This window comes from Limanda limanda, chromosome 5, assembly GCF_963576545.1.
Source record: "Limanda limanda chromosome 5, fLimLim1.1, whole genome shotgun sequence".
In the NCBI taxonomy this organism is placed as follows: domain Eukaryota; kingdom Metazoa; phylum Chordata; class Actinopteri; order Pleuronectiformes; family Pleuronectidae; genus Limanda; species Limanda limanda.
The window spans coordinates 8,784,764-8,810,161 of NC_083640.1; the positions used below are offsets into that span (position 1 = coordinate 8,784,764).

A 25,398-nucleotide genomic window follows, 5' to 3' on the forward strand; every position below is an offset into this window, starting at 1 on the left:
GGCGGGGGTTTAGAAAATAACTGGCATGTGAGGATATCATTACAACAATGTGCCTGAATGAGCAGAGGTAACATTTTCATTTGGAGACAAAAAAAACAGCATGACATGATTTTTAAGTTGTGCAAACTGTAAGTCAGGCTGAGTGCATGTGTTGCTCTCCACTCCACGGGGGGGACTGTGCAGAAAGTTGAGGAGAAAGAAAAAACAGAAACAGAAAAACAAAAACAAAAGAAGAGATTCTCGTTTCTGTACAGCATATTCATTACTTTTCTTTAAAACTCCACATAATGTCAAATATAAAGTGACACTGTAAACCGAGGGAGACGTCTGTGTGTATACAATGCTAACATCAGTGGAATGAGGTATGCAGAAGCAAAAGGGATACAGCTGTCCATACTTACACTTGTCCATGCAATGAAAACAGCACAATTCTCACTATTCTGTATGTGGGTGTGTGGGTGTGTGGGTGTGTGTGTGTGTGTGTGTGTGTGTGTGTGTGTGTGTGTGTGTGTGTGTGTGTATAAGTGTGTGCTGTATGTGTGCTTTAAGCAGTATGATATGTCTGCAGGCTCATATTTAGAGAAAGTGTATAAAACAGATCACATATTCTGATCCTCCTGTGGTTCTAAACGACTGCTAGAAGACCTTCAAAATCAACAAGAAAACTGTATCACAAAACTAAACTTTCGTCTTTGGCCTGAGTGTACGCAAGGCAATGTACATCATGTGTTGAGGTTGTCGAGGTGCACGTGTTCTGAATGTTTACGGAGTGATCTGAGGTATGGGAGGTGGAAATACAGGGAAAGAGTAAGTTAAGAGTATGAGTTGTACAGATGGTGATGCCCGGAGGGGGGTAAATAGAATGGAAAGAGATACTGGTACAAGATACAGGCCAGAAAGTAAAGGACTGAAAATGAGCAAAAGAGAAAAGTTTCTGAAAAAAAACAAAAAAATTCACTAAGACCCCATCTTCTATTCCCTGTGGCGGTCTTTATTATACAGTGGATCCCCTGAATATTAGCTTGTTTTCTATCTTAACCTGTTTTCATCAACATCAGTGGCTCTGTTCTATAGTCCAACAATCCTGAGGGTGAGTTAGGTTAGTCCGAATATTTTCCAAACGTCTCTGCAACATTGACCATCCCAATACAAATGCCCAGGGTCTAAGGGCCCGGTCACCCACCCCCACCCCATGGGCTGACCATTTAGGCTATTAGACAGGCTGTCTCCGGCTGCTGCTCAGGCCCCGGATGTGGACCAATCAGCAGCAGGGAAGCCCCTCGGAGCTCCTTCCCATTGTGTGTGTGTGGCTCCCACACAGTCACTGTGCCACTAGGGGGCAGAGTTGGACATGGAGTCCACAGAGTTCACACTGGAAGACTGCACACGGCTCTGGGAAATAGACACCTCTGGGTGCTGCAACAGAAAGTGGAAGAAAAAGGGAGATGGAGTGATTACATGTGTAGGAATGTGTACTTGGGTTTATTATATTTGTTGGTGTGTTACACTTACATGCCTCCTGAAGATCCTGTCCAACAGGCTGCGTCTGGGCGGCTCTGGAGGCTGATTCCAGTCCAGATCTGGGGGTCTCGCCCCTTGAGGCCCAAACACATTCAAATCTCTGAAGCATTCAGTTTCTATCATCTGGAGGAGAGGAGAGGAGAGAAGAGGAGAGGAGAGATAATTTTGGTAAGTGAATTATTCCACCCAGCACTTGAACATGTCACATCCAGTGCACACACTTACCTCATTCTGCCATGGGATGGAAACGCAGCCTGTAGTAAATTTGGAGTAGAAGTCATTGTCAGTTTGGTCCAAATTTACTCCCTTGACCGTGGAGAACTGCTCAATGTCCAAAACATCCTTGCAGTACACTGCCCGAGGCTGGGAGAGGGCAATGACCACGAGAAGGAGGGGGTTGAGAGGGAAAACAGGAGACAAGTTTATCTTCATAGATCATTTAGAACATTGGAATTTGATAGGCTGTTCTTGAAATGACTAAATGTTCCGCTAGTGGCCATTTGCTTGGCGTAAGCATTAACAGAGAAGGTTACATACTAGATTTCAGCAGTGGCATTGACTGAAGCGCGAAGTCATATGAATTTTACTCACATCAGGCACAAAGGGCGGCTCCACTATTCCAGCCTCCAGCCTCTTGAAGTTGATGTTTTTGAAAAATGCGTGGGCCTTGACACTCGCTGCTCCATCTGCCTGGCACCCCAGCCTCTGCTTGGGGTCTTTGGTCAGCAGCTGGATGAGAGGAAACAAAGATGAATCATTGTTCAAATCGCTATTATTGTTTTTATATGATTCAACCCTTATCTCTGTACAAACATCTTTGCTTCAAGCCTCACCAATCTACAGACGGCCTTGGTGTCCTCTGTAAACTTGTCGCTGTACTCTTCCTCATCCTCCTGCACCCTCCTCTCCACCTCTTCCCGCTTCACTCGCTCTTTGCGGGCGCGGAAGGGCGATCGTCCAGCGGTCATCTCGTAGACGAGACATCCCAGACCCCAGCAATCAGGACTCATGCCGTACTTTTCATTGTTTATCACCTCCGGAGCTAGAGAGGAATGGGAAATGGGTTGTTGTGTTTATGAACTTGCATTTGCTTTATAATTACTCTCAGCAATGTTGACTGAGATGTCTCTTACCCATATAACCAACAGTCCCAACCCTGCCTCGGATGAGGTCCCCTTTAGGCACTTTGATGGCCAGCCCCAGATCAGAAATACGGATGTGTCCTACAACAGCGATGAGCATTAAAATGTTATACGTTTAATTTATTCAAAGTCCGGCAACAAAATTTCGTCTAAAATTGTGCATCAGGAGCAAAATCGAAAATGCTGTTAACTGTAAACTCACCATTGTCATCTAATAGGATATTCTCTGGTTTCAGGTCCCTGAAATAATTCACAGTGGTCAGCAAGGTGTCGAAGAACAAAAGTATCAATGCACACTCAGATATATTCTATAAAACATGATCCTCTTCAACATTTATTCAAGACAGTCCTACCTGTAGACAATACATTCCCTGTGAAGGTCGTCCAGTCCACAGCAGATCTGAGCTGCGTAAAATTGGACCCTGTCCTTCTCGAATCCCGGCGTGCCCATGTTGTAGATGTGAAACTTCAGGTCTCCGCCGTTCATGATGGTCAGCACCAGACACAGAGCGTCTTTGGTCTCGTAGGCATATGCTAAGCTCACCTGGAAGACACGGTGGTACAGGACTTAGACCGAGAACAGACAAAGTTCTTGAGTGCACTGTGCTGCAAATAACACTTATTTTTATTGACTCACAACAAATCTACTGTTGACTTTCTCTAGAATCTGTTTCTCGTTGAACGCCATTGACTCTCCTTTCCTCTTCTTTATCCTCTTCTTCTCCAGCTTTTTGCAGGCGTACATCTTCCCCGTCGCTCTGACCTGGCAGGCACACACCTGAAAAAAAAGGAAAAGGAAATCTCAAATATTACTTTTATTCAAATCACAATAGGCTCCATCATCATCATCATCATCATCATCATCATCATCTCTTACCTCTCCGAACCCCCCCTTGCCCAGCACTCGGTACTGTCTGAATGTGTCCTTCGTGATTGGTTGCCTGACAGAACACAGACACAGCCAAATCCATTAATAGATGCTCATGTAGTATTGATTATGACAGAGATATTATCTACTGAACTCAATACCATCCTGAGTCTGTTTCCTGTTGAGGGTGGGGCCCCCTGGACACAAGTTCACTTTCCAGACACAGATGCAATCAAGGCAGCGCTGAGAGCCTGCTGTTTACTTCTAACTGCCTTTCGCATACACTTTGCAGGAAATGTTTTCCTGCTGGGAGCCATCACGCTCTTTAAAGAGTCTCTCTCAACTGCCATGTCACAGTTATTACATGTGCTAGTATCTACAACATCATATTAACTTGAAAACGGTTGGCTTTTCTTATTCCAAATTTACTACGACAATTTTTTTTTGTCAATCTTGTCATAAATAGAAACATGAAAGAGACAGTCGAGAATTGTAACTAAGTACTGAAGTTTTGTGCTAGGCTACTTTATACTTCGACTCCATTACATAAACACTGTACTTTTACTTAACTACATTTATCTGAGAGCTATAGTTACTAGTAATTTTACATTTTATATATATACTTTTTTCAAAACAAAACTCATAACCAGTATATATAAAAACAATACAATGTAATCTGTTTAACTATACAAAAATAATATATAACATTTAAAATGAATCAAGTATTAAGTATTTTCATTCTTGATTTATTAAGTACATTTAGTTTTTTGTCCCATTTATATTTCACTCACACGCCTTTAAGTCTTTGAACAGAATATATATCTCTGCCAAGGAGGCTATTTTTTCACCTCTGTCCATTTGTTTGTTGGTTTGTTTGTTTATCAGCAACATCGTTAAACCAAATCCTATCGGCTGTTTGTGCTCTCAGGATTTGAATATTTTGAATATATGGCTATAAAATCAGTCCTGTATAATAAAGAAATGCTTACTGACCTCTCCAGTATCTTCCACTGCAGGAACCGGTCAAAGTGCATGGAGTTCTGGTAATCTTCAAACGGAGCTCCACTCAGGTAGTCATGAACGACCCTGGTCAGATACACAAGGCTCAGACTTAACACTTACAACTGAGAATACAATGAGCGAGGTGAATAAATAAAGAGAGGAGGCAGAGGAGAGACAGGTGAGAGTCCCGTCGACAGGTGAGCGGGGAGGTACAGAGTGGAACTCACTTGCGGCAGCTGTCGAAGATCTCCTTACATGGACTGAGCTCGAGGTTCTCTCTGCACTGGTCTGCAAAGACCTCTGCTATGTCTACACGCTGAGGTGACTACATCAACACATGTAAACACACACAGTCACATACGCGCGCACACACAAATACATCACGTTTAATCACAAACATGGGCTCAGACTGAGGAGAAACATACATTACTACTCACTGAGCACAGAACAGTACCAGTGATTACTTTGTGCAAAAATAACACTGTTATTATTGTACATTTAACATTAATCTCTGTAAAAGGTTATTAAATACACTGTGAAATAAATAATATCTAGAGGCTAATGAATGTATCAGATAAAGGAACTTACTTGTTCTGAGAGAAAAGTCTTGATGATTTGGTTCCCTCTGCTTTTTCGTTTTTCATCAGGTGTCACCTCATAGTCTTCCTAAAAAAAAACAAAATAAAGTTCATTAACACTGTCCTCCAAATATGATCCTCAACATATATAATGAAAGCATTGAATTTATTTTCTGTCTTAAGATCCCATGTACTGATGTGTGGGTTCTACACTCTAATCTGCGATTTTGGCTCACGAGGAGGAACGAGTCATTCACTAAACGGAGGGTCAGTAGTTTGATTCCCGGCTCCAGCAGTCTGGGTTTCGATTGGGACTTGTAGTATTGTTAAGATTATAACAAATGAATACATCACCTATTATATAGGCTGTAATTAATCATGTACAATTAATATATTCCTAAACCATATAATAATGCTTTACATTTCAAATGTAAACTTGAAAAAATGTTTAACTCTTTTAACAATTTTCCAACTTCTGTTTCTTATTAGTTAACTTTCATAAATGATAATAAGAATCAACAGAACTTTTATTTTTCACAGCCTGCGAACGTAAAAGTATTTTAATAGTTAGTTCAAGTTAAACCTTCGTTTACTTGTTAGTTACAACCCTTTATATATACAGTCTATGGTTACAACCAATCAATCCTTAAAAAAAGGTGAAGCCTAATTGGACAGTAAAAATGCTCTTGCAGCAGCATAATAGCATTCATTAGGAAAAAAACACACAACTTCTTACATAACATGAATTCACAAACAAAACCGTTGCCTTCTTCGATAAAATCTACCACTAATCAAATAGACTTAACTCAATTCCATCAGTGGAGACCAAAATCACAAGCCCCTCCCCCATTTCCAGCTGAGAAAAAACTAAACAGTCAAACATTGGTCAAGTTCTCTCTCTGCCTTTAATGAGAAAAAAAGCATAATCTGTTAAATTTGTAGCTGCTGATTAGCTGCTGATCAGTGGTGACGAGGACTCTTCACAGACACACACCACTCTCTCTCTCTGGATCTGTGTGTCGCTGTCAATCTCACATAAACATATGCTGCTCTTGGCGGCGTGTGTCTGAACGTACGGAGCTGTTGACACAAACAGGTCCGGCCCGTTACTCACTGAACATACTGAACATCTCCGAGAGGCGACAACATGAAAAGTGCTCTGATGCATTTCGTAGAGAGCATTTCAACTGCTCAGAAGAGGTGGTTGGGGGGGTGGGAGGGTGGGGGAGGAGAGGGGGCTGCACGGCGCCCACGCTGCACACTGGCCCGACTCTCTCTGTCTGTGGCTTTTTCCCAACATGGTCCTGTGTTGCCTGGCAACCACACAGTAAACACGGCGGGATTCCGTGAGGTCCTGGAGTGTCACAGTGTGTCACACCAGTGTCACCGACTTTCCACTACAGAACTCACGCATACACACTCATGTGTATAGACAGTACATACACACATAAGCCTGGAGCATTATGGAAAAACAGGCTTTAAAAAGCCACAGCGTCACTGACACCTCGGACAAAGGATAAAGAAGTCATGCAAAGCATACACACTGTATATAAGGCACATATGTAAATATATTAAATAGTACGACGAAACAACATTGAAAGAGAGAGGGGGGATTATTGCCACCTCATGCACTCACTCACACACATACACAAACACACACACGCACACACAAACACAAAAATAGTAAATGAGCCGTCTGACACCCCCCCTTCGCTGGTGGGAAAAGAAAACGCCCCTTTACCCTTTTGGAAGCAGAGGGGATCCAACACACAAAAGCACACATATAAATTGTGCACACAATCTCCTTCTAATGATGGAATAGGAAACACTGAAGCTCACAGAATCTCAAACACAACATCTCCCTCTTACTCAATGGTCGTGTTCATGGTTTAATGGCTTCCTCTGATGAGCTCAATAATTATCTTAGTATTTTATTCTCATTTTATCATCAGCTTGATTGCTATGGACCCTCCCATGTGTCTGGGAGAAAGTGGGAGTGGAGTTGAAATTACCAGTCTAATTGACTAACTTTCTGTTAAGTAAGTATGGTGACTACTGTATCTATGTTGAAATGTCACTTCTTTTTAATATTCATTTGAAAGATCCTCTTATTTTATATATTTCCACTCATGTCATTAATTTGTCTTGTATCTCAGATTTGATCTTGACGCACATATTGACAAGCTTGACTTGACCATGGATGACGTAATAAAACGGTTTCTATTAAACCTCATAGCTGCACATGTTGCATGTTATTTAATCACTTGAAATACAGTCTCCTGCCCGGTTATAATCGCCCTCAGGTCTGGTCTATTGTCAGTGAAGTGACAAGGACAAAGCTCCGAGGTTCTCGTCGCATGGAGAGCAGAATTAGCCTCTGAGTGGTTTCCCCCTCGCAGTGGATCAGCACAGCAGGGGGGGACGGGCGAGAAGGGAGGGGGTGTGCAAGGGGATTGGATTGGGTGGGCGTAGGGATTGGAAGGGGGTAGTGTGGGAAACAATGCTGTCCTTTCTGCCCTGTCACATACCCGGCAAATATATTCTGGGCATAGATAAAGACTTTAATGTGTCATGTGCGAGGTTTTTCTGTCTAGACGCACAGAGAGAGAGGGATCGACGGAAGAGGGCATGGGGGCAACAGGCCGGCAGGAGGTGGGATCTGGGTGGTTGAATAATCACTACTCAGTTTAATTGTCTCCTCTGGCTGCATGACCCAGCGCCGGCGTGCATTCAGGCCGTGTAGTAATCAAAGTGAGTGCAATGGAAAGAGTGGAGTGGTGTGTGTTTTCTAGACCTGTGTTCATCCTGTGAAGAGTTGGGTTCTCTCCCCACTACTCTTAACATAGTCACACCTGGAAACATATGGATGCTACTTATTAGAGGGTTATAGAAAAACTCGACATTTACTCCAAAAATTTCTAGTGATCTTTATCGAAACAATTTGTATTTTGATTTTTTTCAAAAAAAGTAAAATAATTTCCAGCAGACAACCATGGACTTTGTTAGCTGGCTGTTGAAGATTTAACATGAAGGCCAGTGCTAATACTCACATGCTAACAAGTTTAATGTTTTCTGCTTATTTGTTTTAAACTGAGACTCATGTGAGAGGATAATAAATACATATACATTCATATATTGCTAAAAAACAAACTAGGGTGATGCTACATGTCCAAGACAAAAAGTCAGCATCACATAGGCCCACTGATAATCCACGAAGAAGACTAATAATGCTTTAGATTTATTGTTTGATCTTTATGTTTTTAACAGTGTGTTTTATTTTACAAGAGAAAGCTAAAATTTGATAACTTAGTGTTATTTTTGACAAATGTGGCTGTTAAAACAAGTTCTGCTGGAGTGAAAGTCGAAACTTCACAGACCAATTAAATCATTACTCACAACTATTATGCAGCCTACTCACATTTTGGCAGTCATGCTGTTGGTACTGGACGGGGTGGATGTTAACATAACACAATGAAATATTATAGTTAATGTTTGATCCATTCCTTAATCTCTTTTTGGGGGGTTTTGGAAAGATTACAAAAAACAAAGACTTCCTTGAGATACATAGAGTTTATATAAGGATGGACGACATGTACCAAAAAGTGTCCGCAGCTGGCTTCGGTATCGGCTGTACATCCAGCGTCCTCCATGATAACATATGGTACATGGGCCAAAGTACAAAGTACACATTGCATACATTTTTGTCAAAGACGCTTTCTGTCATTTAGATAATTTTTTACAACAATGATGTGTTCAGGCACTCTCTTTGTAGTTATTTGCTGCTATAAAAGGGGGGTGAAGTGTCCCGATTGGCAGCTGAGACTGACCCCGATTGGTATATATATCTCTCTTACAAGAGGCCCATGCACACTGTTCAGTTTTTGAAGTCCAAACTTTTAACCTCCCTTTTGTTCCTAGTTATTAAATTATGATTGGTGTGGCAGTTAGTAAAGGGTCTATTTATGGTCTATATCTAATTGTTTTGTTAATAGACCCTTTGATTGTGATTATTAAAAGGAAAAAGAGAGCTGAATGTTGACTTTCATTCTTGACTTTCCATTGCATGATTCTTAATGGTGGACACCTGGTAAAAGAGATGGGTTTGCATGCAAAAGCATATACCATTGCGTCCAGCAGCTGGATGCATCGTTGCAGTTTAGGTCTGGTCTCACAGTAAAGACGGAAGAGGAGCCTTCCAATGGGCTGTTTCTCACAGAAGCTGACATAGTCCCTCTCTGCAGAAAGAGGAAAACAGGGTGCACACTTTAAAAAACAAAGCTGGTGGTTAAACATACACTTCGGACACAGGTGAGCACACAAACACGTACCGATGCTGCTCCCCAGCTCAGTGCACTGGCTTATATGGGGGAAGCGAAGGATCTCCTTCCATTTTTTGCTCCTCCCTTTGCGCTTTCCTCCGCCACCTGGACAGACAGAGAAAATCAAGACACGAATGTCGGAGAGTTAGAAAGAAAGAACGGGAAAAGTTGAGTTCGACTAGACAGGAGCCGAATGAAAGGCTAATGGCTAAAAAGCAGGGGGGGGGCTCGTAATGGGTGTTGTTGTGTGTGGGCTCTCCCTGAATGATATCATAGTCTCAACTTGTATATATAATTCATAGATCACAACCCACTTCCTCCGTAAATCTCTCCTGTCTCTGCTCCACTTCTTCCTCACTCAGTAGCTTTTCTGGAAGTGAAACAGTGTGTGTGTGTGTCTGTGTGTGTCTGTGTGCGTGTGTGAGTGTGAGTGTGTGTCTGTGTGTGTCCACGCTGACAGAAAGCCTATTCCGACCAGCTCAGTTCCCATCAGAAACTTGGGACTTTGACAGACTGGACTGGATTCCACTGCTCTGAATAATGGTGCATCAGCTTCCTGCAGCAACACAACACCATCATGAACAAAAGTCACTTACATCCACGTCATCTCTTTGGATCCATGAAGGAAACATACTCTGCAGCCATCCATTAATCAAATTGATTCAGTCTTATACTCTGACTACCTCAACTATTCCATCTAAACCCTGTTAAAACCCTCCTTCTCCTTTATTGTCCAAATTTGAATATCCCTGTTTTCCACATCCACTCCACTTTGCTGTACCTTCTTATGTTATGTTAGTCTCAGCTCTCAGTATGTGAGGACTAATGAACTGACAGGGATTTCCTTCAACCGCGCTGCTCAGTGGAAATTGGCTGTGAGTAGCTTGCCTAATGTGAGAGGCAACACTGAGAGCATGAGAGCGGAAGACGCAATGACAAGCAGACATCTTTAAGTAATAATCCAGGAATGTGAGACGTACGACGTCATGATGGAGCCTCTGAGTGAAAGCTTAAGCAGCGTCTGTGTCAATCCTCCTGAGCTACGGCCTCATCCCTTCCCTCGCTGCTGTTGGAAATCTATCTCCGACTTCCTCTTTAACACACTGTGCTGCCTTTGTCTTATTATACGACACGTGGACTTAAACTCCAGAACTTGTGACACAAAATGTGACGATTAAGGAGTGACTTTGACGTGATCTGATTTCATGTTAGAACTCTACACATCTCATTTGTAGATAATATCCATTATGATATAAACAGTTAAGATAAATGGTGAAGATCTCATGTACTGTCGTTGTGAATAATGAGTTTTAGTGTAACTGTTTGATTATGTATACGCTGTCCTACTAAAGTGTTAAGTAAGTTTTGTTGTCTTCTTTTTGTATTCCCAAATGGCAACTGTTGCCACCAAGGAAAACACATAAACAAACACATATCACATTTCTTTATTTTTGCCTATCTGCACACATTTGACTATACTTTACATAATGTAAACATGTATCAGCACTGAGTCAGTGGAAAATTCTCACGCTGGTTCAGTTTCCATCCGTCTAAAACAAGAGGCATAAAGAGCCAGATATATGCACCAGATGGGTCCATACTGCACAAGACCAGGCTAACACTGAGTTTGAAAGCTCCTGACCTCCAAACCATCAGCATCCTTTACAAGTGAGGAGCACATTTAATGTCCCCTATAGCAGGAATACCATTGTTCTTTTATTGTGGGGGGAATAAAATGAAATTAAATGTTATTTTGGTTTTAACCTGTTTGGATGCAACCGAAAGAAAAACAAAACACAGGTTAGAATTCTTTTGCTATTGTTTGTATTAAAAAACATCCAACTAATGGACAGGGTGAAAACACAGCCCCCTTGGCGGAGGTAAGTGCAGATCTACTAGAGTAAAGACCTGCTCTGCTCTCTAACATAACCCGAGTAAACTTGTAGTTATCTGCCCTAACTAGTGAACTAGTAATGTTATCCACGGCAGCTTACAGTGCAAGTGTTGTTAAAACTTCCGGTTGGATATTTAATATATGGACCCTTTGTCACTACCGCTCCCAGAATGGAGGTCACATCACCACAGACAAACAAAAGCACGAATGTATTAATAACCCAAGTCAAAATATCCCCAGGAGAATCATTAACTTCTAGCACCTGCTCCCCATCAACATTACTGCAGACCAAACCAGCTGTGAAAGGCCCACTTCCTTATTTAAGCACCACTTGCTCTCTGAAAACAGTTAATATGTGACAAAATACAAAACCAGCGCTCTCTGCTGTGTGGTCCAATAATTAATCTGTTTTAATAAAATCATGACGTCGGCCTAGAACCCACAGCAGCGGCACTGCGAGCAGAGAAGGTCATTCCCCACGGGGGCCACCGCGCTAAAAATGAATGCACTTGTGCTACTGTGAGAAGGCGTTTGTGGATGTGTCCACCAAATGGCGTCGATTTCCTGCAAGGGGTCAACGTCATGTCACATAATTGTACAGAACATCAGCGCTCCACCCAGGCATTCAACTTCCACACAATGCTGAGACATCCACAAATAATGTGGTTCCTTCTTTTTTTTCCTTTCTGTGTCCTGTTTGCTTTTCTTACCTCTAAACCTATTTATTTTATATTTTCTCCTCTTCTTCCCCTTCCTGCTCTTTTTAAGTTGCGTGTCCGGCCGTCATCTTCAGCGCCTTCTGTTTCCTGTAATCCAGTGCACTTTTCTTCTTGAGGATTTCTCTTCTCAACACTTCATATCACACTTCAACCCTCTTTGTTTTGCGGTTGAATGAGGTCACAGCTTTAACAGCTTAATGAGCATTTCAACAGAACATCCCTTTCGATTAGTGGTTCCCTTCCTTTTCTGATTTTTAACCACTCAAACAAAGTCATCTATTAATGGCTCGTCATAATTATCCTGTAAGTTAACTATAATATGCTAATATTAGTTAAAAGTAAAGTGAAATGGCTTTCTTCTCCTGTTATACATCTATTTAATCAGCCCAAACCATAGACTGTATGAACGACATGCCTACTCCCAAAAGTTAAGTCTCTAGATTGCCCCCTGGTGGTTGGCTGCGGTATGTCATATATCGTGCCTCCTCCATGTTATTGGATGGTATACAAAGCAAACTAAACGCAACAAAAAATGTTTTTCTCAAAAATGCTTCCTTTCATGTACTGGCTTATATAACATTTCATTCTTTACTGTGTGTGGTAAACCGAGTTAGAGCATGGGAAAGTTAGAGGATATGCAAACTTCCTGCCAGTCATGTTCAACGTGCCCAGCTGTTTATTCCAGGAAGGAATATGAGTACCAACAGAACATCCTCACACGAACACACCCAGCCACTCCCACTAACATGCAAATATTATGTAAATAAATTATTCTGCATAAAAAAAGTGATCCATCTGGAGATAGCAAGCCATTTCCTGTCCAGTCCCTCTGTGCTGCATTGTTAGTGGCAATTTTCCATCGTCCTCTAGCAAACTGGATCTGAGGAGGAAGTTTACAAAATGGTTGTAAATCAATTCAAAAGGAAGCACTGGGATTTTTAAAGGCATAGTGTGGCCCAGTAAGAAAATAACCTCTACTTATATAAGTTTAAATTTCACATCCAGGTCGGTGACTCTGGGTTCCTGTTTAACAAACCCCGACTATTAAAAGTATGAACATGCTCGTAAATGTCGTCCATAAAACCTCTTGTCCTCACTCCCCCGTTCTAATTCTTTCTCTATTAAATAGCCCTCGCTTTCTCAGGGTCTGTCACTTACACATGAATAGAAATATGCACGGCTCCGTGGCTGCGCTGCTGCACACAGGAACTTGCCGGTCTAATTTGTTCCATGCGGGTAGTGCGGTCGCCGCCCTTTATTTATGTTTCTGCTTAGCAGCTCTGACATCATGAAGGCACGTCAAGTGAAGCAAAAATAAGGTCAGAGAGGGAATGACATCCGACTGGCGTAACACCAGGGGGTTACCGGCATCCCAAACATCTGTGCGTGTTTCTGCACACACACACACACACAGACACACACTCACAGACAGACAGTGTTTCCTCTGTGACCTGTCTCTCTAGTGATGTCCTCATGCCCAATTTAACCGACCCGGCCAGTCCTGCAGGCCCCATCCGTCCACACGTTTAAAGACGTCCCTGCTTAAGCTGTGAGGTTATGTTCATGGAGTGTTGACGCACAGAAGACTCAAAGCCACAAGACAAGTTTGTAGCTCTGTCACACACACACACATGTACACACACACACACACACAAGCACACATAGACATACAGTCTCTGAGGTGTCAAACAAACCTCTTAAACAGCCCCTCCTGACATACACGTAAAAGCATCTGCAACAGGATGTGATGCGGGAGCGCTGTGCGTATACGTGCCATTCTCTATAGACACTGTGAGATCAGTGAGAACCATTGTGGTAGACTTCTCCGACTCCTCGCTGCACCTCGGCCAAGTGTTTTTTAAATCCTGTTCCTCAATCACAGGGCCATGCATATAGAGATTATTATCAGTAGACAGTTCTGTTTATCACAAAAAAAAGTCTAGATGACACAGTGTAGATATCATCTCTTGCAAACACAGACAGAAAAGGAGCTGCTAGGAAACAAATTACTTTTCCAGATTCCTCGTTTTGAGGGTTGCGCAATACGTTGTGTGCAAACCTTGGCATGTTATTTTGTGAACAGTAAAAGCAGAGATTTAGAGATGTGAATAAAAAGGAATATGGATTAATTTAAGCACCAACATAACCTATTCTACCAGATTATTAAATATACCTGCCGTCAACAGCACTGCAATGAGACCCTACGATTCGTATTTGAACACGTCTCAAACCCTACAGCACACTTTAAGGCCTTATTACTCGTGGCACTGTCCTTCACTTTTATCTACATGTGAATAACTTGGAGGACATGTCAAGGTTAGCCCTCGGGTTCAGTTTAACTGCAGCGAGTGTGTGTGTGTTTGTGTGTGTGGTCCCTGTACCACAGGAAGGGATGGGGAAACGCTGCCCAGACCATAGCAGAAGGGGAGGACTATAGCAGGAAGGCACTCTTTGTTGCCCTGTTCCACCATGATGTCATTTCACTCCCGCTGTCCAGCCGCCTTATTATTAACGCGCCGAACGAGCCTCTCTGTCCACATATTCCTCATCATCGCAATAACGGCGGGAGGAGCCGGCTGTAGCATCTGCGAACGCGCTCAGAGCAAACATCTGTGACGTGCACCTTTAATCCGGCAACACTGCGGGGGTCACATGTTAGACCACTTAATAAGGGGTCACAAAGTCAAAATCAGTCATAGACAATAAAAGGGAGATGTAATCAGCAGTATTGATGTGAGCGTACAGCTGTGTATGCCGTTGACAACAACACCTGAATCTGACTCCATCGTAACAATGTGGCTTTTTTTAACTTGAATGTATAAGTAACTAACATAACTCACATGTTTTCAGTGAGTAGCATGTCGCCCACAGCTACGTTTGCACAACGCTTCGAGAGAAAGTCTCCACAAGTGTGACTTTTTTCCTGTCTTTACGTCCTTGTAATCATTACTGCTATAAATAGCAACCAGCCCAAGGGCAGGAGCGACGTGTTAATACAAAGTGAGGTGGTCAAACCGGTCCATGACCTCAGAGCTGGTGAGCTGTGGCAGTTGTTGCTGGCGTCACCGTTTCTGTGCGTGTGTAATGTTTTCGTGAGCGAACGAGCAGGAAGACGCACGGCGTGAAAAACTCGCCAGCGACGGCAGGAATCTCACAAAAGCAGAAGAAGGCAGGGTACATTTCCTGTCTGGGAAGAGTCAGGTGCCACAAGTTTCCTGCGCTATAAATATCTAAAATATGGAATGTGAAGGAGGGAAAAACATTCAATAGACTGAAATTATATAACCCAGTGGGTTGTCCAATCAAAGCACCACACACGGCACACAGAGCACGCCGGGTAATACACGGTGTTTGCTCATCCATAAAGAACCAGGAGGACAGAGCATAGTCCACATGAAGCCGGCCATAATAGGACACTCCTGAGCTCTGACACGGTGTTAGTGTGTTTGTTCACCTCCATAAATATTTTGATAGGGTGAACATTATGGCACAGTGATCTAAAATCTCTACGAGGGAGGATTTTTATCTCTTCTCACTCCGAGTCAAACTGTGCAGTTACATCACAAGTGAGCAAACATGGATGGAAGTGCTTGCAATGAAAACAAGACTTATCAAACTGATGGGACAAATGGTGCGTGTGGATAGATATTATTGAATGTAGCAGCGTGTGCGTGTGTAGTGTGTGTGTGATTGTGTGCGTCCATCCCAGAAACAGGGTTAAAGTGTTTGCGTTGCCCTTCTCAAACTGCTTTTATCCTCTCGGACTCTCGGACCGATTCCTTTTTCGTCCTCAAACACGTGCACAAAAACAAACACACAAACACACTCTCTCCGTGAAGATGTTGGCATTCAGTATTCTGTGTATCCCTGTGTGTGTGTGCGATTGTGCGTGAGTATCTAAAGCTAAAACGAAAAAGGCAAATCGGAGACACACTACCCTCACAATGAGCAACCTTGGGCCTCTTTGCCCTGCTTCCCCCACCTCAACAAGTCCTCATAAGTCTTTTGGGTTCTCTCTTTATCCCCTTTTCAAAATTGGTTGTACATGTAAGATATTTATGTATGTATTTATATATATATACTGTATATGTAATAGTAGAACATGAAATGTGGTATTTTAATTTTGAAGGACTTTTTGTTTACTTTTTACTTACTTTTCAACGTCCCTTGAAAGAAAATAAAGTACTGGTGAGGGTGTTGTGGCTTTAAACTGAGCGGAGAGAAAATACTGTTTCAGCTTCTTAACCCATTTATCAGGTTCAAATTTGTTTCTATAAATATCTTTTACAATATTAGAAATCATAAGGTGCTCATAAGGTTCTCCCAGAATGCAGCATGAAGAACCCTCAGGGCGTAGACTTCCATAGATGACACGTGGCTGCCTATGTAAGACTGTAGCTGCATTGTTTTGACTTTAAAGAAATGGCATGGCCTCGTGTTGCTGCCGTCTCTGTGATGTGCTGTGTGTGCATCAGCATGTCTGCATGGAGCAAATGAAAATGTCCACTGTCTTGCATTTAGCTCTTCATACAGCAGGGGATATTCGGGGAGGAAGCTTCAAAAGTTACAGTATTGATTATTCCCAGATTAATGCACATCAAATATTCATTGATGGTTCCATTAAACAGACGTGGCAGCAGTGCAGACCACAGGAAGCACATCAAGACACAATAAAATGCTGCATAAGTAATCACCTGCATGTCTGACATGGCGGAAAGTAAGATATCATCAGTTCGGCTGCTCGCTGCATTCCTGGAGTACTTCAGTGATGAGCTGTTCAAATTTTCTCCATGCACTTCCACTCAGCCTGCCCTGTCCACTTCCACTTTAGATAACCGAATCCTATGCTTTCCCAGAATTCCACTCGACAGTCCCCAAAGAACAGGCGTGAACTTGTTGCATCCAGCTGAGTTACGTATATGTGTGTGTGGGTAGAGGCAGCAATAACAATAGAGATAGTAAGAGCCAGAGAGCAGAATTTTTTCCACTCAAGAAAAAATGAGTCACACTCCTACTCAAAACACAGCGAGCCTTGTGGCGTATTGTCGGTAGAGAAACGGCCATTCCTGCTTGTTCTTTGCATTATATCTCCATGTCAAACTGCTGCTGGATGATGGGGATGATTCAACACTGAAGTAGTCACGTAGAGAAAACACCTGAGTTTCACTTTCAGATCTAACTGAAGTACAGTACAGCAATTGTAACGGTGTATAATCATATTATCCCAACATACAAGGCCTGGGGTCTTTTGATGAATATCTGGAAAAAGTCAGAAATCATCTTACAAACAATAAATTGTATTGAGATGATCTGAATAAAATTAACGGCCCGAATTCAGGTGCACAACCAGATTTACCTGAGAAGACTAAATTATGTAAAACTGCTAATGGACCATTTACATTTTTAGCACTTAATTGCACACATAAATCTCATTCCCCTCAACATGTCAGATTTTTTATTATCAAGATCCAGGAATTATTCCCAGGAAGATTTGTGAATATGTTGAATGTTAAAGAAAGTGAAAAGAAGACAATCCTGTACCCGCCCCCTGATCGGGAGTGCCACCTACGTTTAATCGTTTCTTTCCCTCCACCAAGTTTTGTGGTGTCCATTAGTTTTTGAGTAAACAACAACAAACAAGAAGAATCAGTCTGGACCAGAGTGGTGGATGTTGTAATGATGCTTTTATCAGCAATCGTCTTTTTGTTTGCAGGTTAACCCAGAAGCTGAAGTGATTTCCATGAGAGTTTGTGGATGGGTTGGGTACGACCCGAGACCGAACCTATTCGATCTTTGAGTAGATTCAGACAAAGGGGCGAATCCAGGAGGTTTTCCCTCTTTCTTTGACATGGCGAGTCTCAGCCTTCTACTTTTATTTTTTGCGTCACCAGCTTGACAGCAAGATATCTCCAGTCACTCTGACAGTGAACACAGTGTCTTGAGGGTCTAGTGTTGCAGACATGATTGCTGGTGGTAAAAACTTAAATAAAAACAGCTACCACTTTCTGAATCAAAGTGAATCACCTCAGAGGGAAAGTGATAAATGTGGGATGTGTAAGAACGGGTCATAAAAAGCCCTGCAGCTACTTGTAGACATTCTTCACAACTATTCTTTTCTTATCTCTTTGCATCTTTCCCATCAGAGGGAACAACAAGCTGGTTTTCCCTCGTGTATTTTTACTCTCCCCTACATTAGGGCTCTCTGCCCAATAAAAGTTGGCGGCATTATGTCACGGCTGCGTCCTCTCAGAGGGGTCCTGAGGGAGGAGCACTCCAGGCAAGTGTTTGTTTTTTTCCGCTTGTCTGGGAGAGAGACAGTTTGTGTGTGACAACAGAGACAAAATGTCTTATGTACATTATTCATGACGGTTACCTGACAGGAGGAGGAGGAGCGGCCGACAGGACAACAATAGCCGGCACTGTGTGTTTGATGGTCGCGGCTGCACAGTGGAACACGTCACCCAGCTCATTTGACTAAAGTGCTGTTAGTTGTAACAACAACAGCTGCCCCAGGCCTGCCAAGACTTGTTTCAGTGGCTTCGGTTGAGGAAGCGACTCACCCCCTCACCCCCCCCCTGCAGCAGCAGTTGGAGACGCGGTGCACAATTGGAGCCCACACAGATCGCTTGTATACAGACAAATGCCTCGTGTTTGTTATCTCAGCTTATCTTGTCTCATGCATAGCATCTTGTATTGACAAATCAGCTGACCTGTAATGTTTGTACTAATGAAAATATCCTCCTGAGAATACAATGGGGTAGAACAAAAAGAAAAAATAGGGGTGTTTTTTCCAACACAATAGAATTCAATCAGGGCTTGTTTGCAACTAGAATCTGGGACTGTATTTGAATCCTATTGGACTTCACAGACGGTGAATGACTGTGAATCCACCATTTTGGATACTGATTGATTGAGGTTCAACCCTTTGGATTCTTCTTCTTGTTCTTTAGCACACTAGTCCTAAATTTACCTCTGCCAATGAGGTTATAGTTTGTTTTCATCCCATGTCCGTTTGTTTGTAAGCAGGATTACACAAACATAAATGAACAGATTTGCACACAACTTATTGGAAGGGTGCAGTATGAGTCAGGGAAGAACTCATTAAAATGTGGGGCAGATCCAGGATTTTTGTTTCTATTTGTGTGCAATTTGATTCAATTTAAGGGAACTGTTGGGACTTGGTGGAAGTAGGAACTCTACTATGTGGCATTAATGACTTCAGCAGGTAGACAATTGTCAATGGTTGCAGATTCAGTTTATTTCAGTAAATGAATCGATTAGTTGACTCATCATTGCAGCTCAAAATCATTTTATAGTTTTCATCTATAACATGCATTTACAAATAAGCTGCCTGATTCATTAAAGAGATTTCTCTATAGGCTGCAAACAACTACCTGCACCATTTTAAAATGTCACTGGGGTACTGGTGGCTTCCCCTTTCTGAGTAAGTCTGGTTCTCAGTCTACTGACGTATTTAAATCTGTTGTTTGAGAGTGGAAAAAAGAAGCTAAACACATTGAGAGAACAGTTGCTATGTTCTCATCATGTTCCTCCTTAGTTACTTGGAAATACACTAATCAGCGTAAATACGCAGGCTGTTTTACCCTGGAGATGAGTTTTTACTGTAGTGGTCCCACTGTGTGAAACACTGCACCACATTTCTTAAGATTTGTATTTGATTATTTACATATGTAAAGACAACGTTCAAAATCACACGACTGGACCAAATGAAAGAGCCAGCAGGCAGCAGAGTGGAACTCATTCTCGCGGGCCTGAACTAAATACCCCGGCTCTGTTACCGCAATTCAAGAACGGCATCTGGATGCAGCGATGCAGTTTTTCCTCCTTGCTCTCATTCACTTCGACAGCCGATGACGTTCGCTCGCGTGGCTTGGAATCTTCGACCGCTGCCAACAAGACTTGTGAATGGGGATTCGCACAAGCACACACACACGCACACGCACACGCGCACACACACACACACACACACACACACACACACACACACACACACACACACACACACACACACACACACACACACACACACACACACACACACACACACACACACACACACACACACACACACACACACACACACACACACACACACACACACACACACACACACGCTCAGAGTCTACTGCACTGATGTTGCTTTCGTCAGAGCGGCCCAGTTCAGGTTACATTTACACAAAGGAATTCAGCCCCACTCCCCTCATCTGCTAACGCACACATAAATCTACATTTTCCTTGGTAGTAAACCTGCACACTCAGTCTACCTGTGTGCCAGCTCACATTAAAAACCAACTGCCACTGACACAAACATCCATGACTGAGCCTGAGTAACTTTCCTGAAATTCCTCTTGATCTGCTGTGAGTGTGACCCCAACATTTCCTCAGCTGACCAGGATCGCAGAGACAGCCGAGCACATCGGCACTTCCTGCCGCTCCGACGTGGTGAACCCCGCTGCAGCTGTCAGATGAGACTCAGATGACCACACGCTGGAGATCGGGGTGTTTCATTTCACCACACACTCAACATCCATAAAGCATCTACCACAGAGAGCAGAGAGCGGCTCCACAGGAAGATGGAGCTCGGATGGCGGTGGCCCACTCAGTTTGTTATGTAACGATCAATTAGATTAAATAGCTTATGGGCTGCATCTGACTGATAGTATAATAGCATTTGACTTTATGTAAGATACTTCAACAGACGGTTCAGTATGGTCAGAGCTTCTTTTCTATAGAAATCAAAAAGTGTAGATTGTCTACTGTGATTATCATGAAACAGCAAGATGATGGGTCCAAAACAGTGGCACGTCTAGGATTTTCCTGCATCGGGGGATATAAAAGGGGCCACAATTTCCACAGAGGGGCCAATTATATGTCTAGCATCCATGCACAATTCCTGATTCAATCAGGTGCTCGTTAAATTAATTCCTTGTTCACTCTAAGCTTTATAGCTTTGAGCAAAGCAAATACAATTTCAATTTTTTTTCCACTACTAATGTTTACTAAGGGACTACTTTATATATATATATATATATATAAAAAGAAAAAAAAGAGAGACCATTGACAGGTTATGGGCCAATCAGATTGCAACTGGGGCCATTGCCTCCCAGGGCCAACCCCTGGATCCGCCCCTGCTCCGCAAGTTTTTTTTAATCCAACATCTGATGGACACCCATCTGCAACTGGGGCTGATTTGAACCTTCCATGTCTAAATTCTCCTAACCAATGACAACGCAACAGTTGAACCCAGTTCAGTCTCTGCTCACACAGAGGAGCCAAAGAGCAATGGAAGGCGAACTCAAGGCTGCATTCACTGCTCCTGGCATCGGGTTATCAATAGCCTATTATTTCTACACTGGACAGGCACTAGCACTGTTTTACTGATTTGGGAGTTGTGAGGACGCCGACATTAACAAGGCAAAGAACGCAGTGTAAGCCGGGCCTTCCTGTCATGCGTCTAGGACACAAGATTCAGGCTTCGGTTCAACTAGGGACTCAGGACGCACTCACGTAAACAAACAGGAATAAACACTCTTTATTTGCTCTATTCACATTCTCCCACTGTTGCTGGTATGTGACCTAAAATGATCCCCTGTGTATACTGTTCTCTGTCATTCACATGAGCGAGACGTGGAGGAGCGAGCACCAGCACCAGGGATGTGCGCAGCCTTTGGCACTGCGCCCTGCGAGATAAAACCTCCCATGATTCAGGCCGTTAATGAACATGACCAGTTGTTGTGAACACGCTCACAACAACCTGGGACATATTTCAATGTGCACACTGCAACGGCCCTCAGCTCAACTGTTGAACCAGTCTCACGTGGCTGCATTTGCAGGGGCCATTGATCAAACTGCGGTGAAAGTCGTGCTTCAGCTATTAACTCAAAGAACCATCTCATGCCTTAATGTGAAACTGTAAAAAGGCCTTTCACTCTCCCACACAGTCGGGGCCGGGGCTGGATGAGCACCAATGGAGCAGCTGGGGACAAGCAAGATCTGTCATGGGTCATTAACTGCTCTTATTAATTCATGAAGCTTAATTCACCCGACCCGGCCGTGCTCTGCTCCCACAAAACAAATGTCCAGGCTGATGTGTGCAGGCGAAATGCATCCTTCGGAAAAGGGTTTTGACAGCATGTCAGCTTCCTGTTTCACTTTATTATCCCATTAATTCCCATGGAACTCTCTCTGCCCTCTGTGTACACTCCCAACATGTCATCGTTGGGAGATAAATGGACCGGGCCGCCAGCGACGCTCTGTCTTCTCCTGCGTCACCTTGCAACACCACAGAGACGGTTGCCACATGAAACCACATGCTGCATGCAACGAAACTTGTCTATGCACTTAAGAGAGGGTGTGTGAGTGCACGTTTGATACGGCACACAACTGAGTCCACTTAGACTTTAAAGACAACGATTCAGAAAAGGATCTAAGAATGCAGAACCCAGTTCCAAGAAAGAACAAATGCTGGCTTGTTCTTCTTATTGTGGACTCTGTCATATTTTTAAAAAGCCCCTTCACTTATAGATTAGCATTTGTTCCGCTAAGACGTAAATTAGGTGTCTATTTTTGTCATCTTAATTGTCTTTGTTTGCAGTTAACTTAATATGAGGGGATATCCTGAGGCGGAACTAGGGGCAGGGCATTGGCCCTATCTGAAATCTGATTGGACTGTATCGAGCCCCTGTCAATAGGCTTTTAAAAAACGATTCACTTATTAACAATAATAACTATGCTTTTGTGAAATGCACAATTTGCTTGAACAAGGAGCAATTTTCAAAATAAATTTAATGTAAAGCAACAGAGTGATCAAACACATGGATTTATCGTTTTTGCCGTCATGATCTGCAAAACTGAGAGCACCCAACACATTTTTCTTTTTCCACTTACTACTGATTCAAATTAAATTCATTCAGCACACGACAGGAAATAGGCCTGACATGATGTAGCCATGTACACATACAAGAAACACAAACAAACAATTCAATGTAAAGCTATAGAACTAACAGTAAACAAGGAATGACTTAAATCTGCGACTAACTGAATCGTAAAATAGCAATTGCATGTTATTGGCCCCTCTATGTTAATGGTGGCCCCTTTATGGCCCCTGATATAGAAAAAACCCTAGATCCGCCACTGCTTGGAGCACATCTGATCATTCTTTTGCAGCCAGATTCACGCAAACATGAGACAGCTTTTCTTGAGGTGACAGTTACCGTTTCACCAAACAGCTGACAATCCCCTAAAAGTGAAATTGAAGTGGCTGCACAACCCACAGTGACTGATTCCCATTCATGCGAGACAATCATGGAGTCAGATTGCATGATGTTTACCTGCAGGCCTTCCTCCTGCCCCATGCACAACCCCACCTCCCTCACACACACACACACACACACACACACACACAGACATTAATGACACGATATACCTTCTTATTTCACACTCTATTGTCACGACATGAATGATTGGGCCTTTTGTCACACTTAAGTATATCACCGGTGGAGCCACAGTGTGTCTCAGTGCAGGCCCCATGCAAAACAGTCACGTCACCAGATCAGCCTTCCTTCATATGCCCCCTCGTTTATCCCCCTCCTCTCTCCAGAAAGAAGTTATTCCCTGCTCCAGTGTGTGTGTGTGTGTTCCTCAGCATGTATAATATTGCGAAAGAGCACATTCATTTGCACAGACAGCGTAAGCGGATGTGGAAGGCAGACACCCCCCTCTCCCTCCTCCTCCCTCCCTCTTTCATATGTGGGAAAACGCAGACGAGCTGTCAGAATCGGGGAGAATAAAACAATCCACCGATCTCAGGTCCACACCGATCACAAGCAATCGGTGTGTTGATGTGTTCCTTCCTGTATTGTTGCAGGAGACCTGTTCTCTCCGTTGCATGTGGAGCGTTTACCTGCTTCCTATACCTCCAGTGCAGGTCATCATTACACGACCATTCCCTCCTTTTCTGCTGTGCGCAAAATGTGCCACAGCCTGGCCTCCTACATACCCCACTATTTACACTCAACTCCTCCATGGGTCAACTTACCCTCTCTGGCTTTAAGCAGTACAGTGTTGGCTACTATATTCTCCAGCTCCATCAAGAAAAATTGAAATGCAGGGGATTTCGGTTCTCTGGTGCGAAAAAAAAATAAGCAGCAGCAGCAGCAGCGTCCTTCAGTTTGTGAGCCGTGCGTGTCCTCTTCACTCCTCGTCGGTGCCCGGGCAAACCTCGCACGTATCAAAGTCGTAACAGATAAAACAGGATGTCATAGATTTGCTTGCAATGTAAACTGGGCATGGTTCTCCTTGTTGTGGGCTGGAAGTGCGGCGCTGCATGTCTACTCCAATCCGCCCGCAGTCGTTCCATGCGGGACTCGGGTGCGGGACCTCTGCTCCGATGCGGGGAACCATGAAGTTTTTCTGGAGGCAGCCGATTACAACGAAGGAGAACCGGGTGCTCCCTCTCGGCGGATTCTGTGGAGCAGGATCCGGCCAGCTTCACATCACAACAGCAGGGGTTGGCTGAGTGCACCAGAGAGAGAGAGGACATCAGAGCGCACACCCTCCCTCCCTCCGAGGTCTGTGCGTAATCCAAGTGGGCGGGGCCTCTCTGTCACAGCTGCGTCAAGCTTCCACCAGAAGTTGTGTGCAACTGGCAGCAAGTAAAACTATACCGCTACTTTGTTACAGCCACCAGCGTAAGATCCACCGAAGCTGCTACAGTTTAATATAGCAGTAAAAAAATCACATGATTCCACTGAGATAATAATATTCCTGGATATAAATGTGGGTGTGAGACACAGATGAGGCTCAAATCAGCAGCTTTCATACTGCAGTGGTGAATATGGATTAGCCAAGGTGGGGAATAGGCAATGGGTAAAGTCGCCCTCTAGTGGTCGAAATGCCACACATATATTTAAGAGAAACCCTTTGGAAAATTACAGTCTTCATTATGTTTAATCCATCAATTAGTTCCTTGATTGTTTTCCCTATAAAATGTCAGGATATGTTGAATAGTGTTTTTTTTAATCCAGAAGATTGTCAGATGATTGTGTACATCTGAGAATCAGCTCAGGAAAAAAGAATATATTCAAATCCGATGACAGTAATCACTCTTAAGAATAGTTAGACTGGTTTTCTTTTGTGCTTAAAAATTGACTAGTGACAAAATAGTTCAGTAGTTTTTTACTAATACAGATTGATCAGTGGAGCTGAATGTAGGTCAGTGTGTTGAGCTGTTTCTTGATGGTGGCCCTCAGAAATCTGGGAATCTTTGAAATCCAGAAATTCCTCCACGTAATGTTTAAGATAACACTGTTTTGTATTTCAATCATTACTATTAT

The 25,398-nt window shown here is 43.1% G+C and overlaps 1 protein-coding gene across 1 annotated transcript; it reads right to left on the reverse strand.

The window, feature by feature from the left end:
• Positions 1-970: 970 nt before the first annotated feature.
• grk5l (G protein-coupled receptor kinase 5 like) lies at positions 971-24,576 on the reverse strand. The gene is made up of 16 exons (XM_061071402.1): positions 24,102-24,576; positions 9,440-9,535; positions 9,234-9,346; positions 5,122-5,199; positions 4,761-4,858; positions 4,525-4,617; positions 3,541-3,604; positions 3,301-3,441; positions 3,017-3,207; positions 2,866-2,903; positions 2,655-2,744; positions 2,355-2,563; positions 2,113-2,250; positions 1,747-1,884; positions 1,513-1,644; positions 971-1,416 (listed from the first exon to the last, which is right to left on the reverse strand). Exons 1-16 carry the CDS (start codon positions 24,151-24,153, stop codon positions 1,333-1,335), a joined length of 1,755 nt encoding a protein of 584 aa, XP_060927385.1. The 5' UTR covers positions 24,154-24,576; the 3' UTR covers positions 971-1,332.
• Positions 24,577-25,398: the final 822 nt, after the last annotated feature.

Bases quoted from the DNA above. Each gene is read 5' to 3' on its own strand.
- grk5l (XM_061071402.1), bottom strand. From the start codon at position 24,153: ATGGAGCTGGAGAATATAGTAGCCAACACTGTACTGCTTAAAGCCAGA. The intron at 5,200-9,233 runs GTATATGCTTTT...GTTTTTTTTTAG, and splicing joins TCCAGCTGCTGGACGCAATG to GAAGACTATGAGGTGACACC. The intron at 1,885-2,112 runs GTGAGTAAAATT...GCCCTCTCCCAG, and splicing joins AGCCGCCCTTTGTGCCTGAT to CCTCGGGCAGTGTACTGCAA.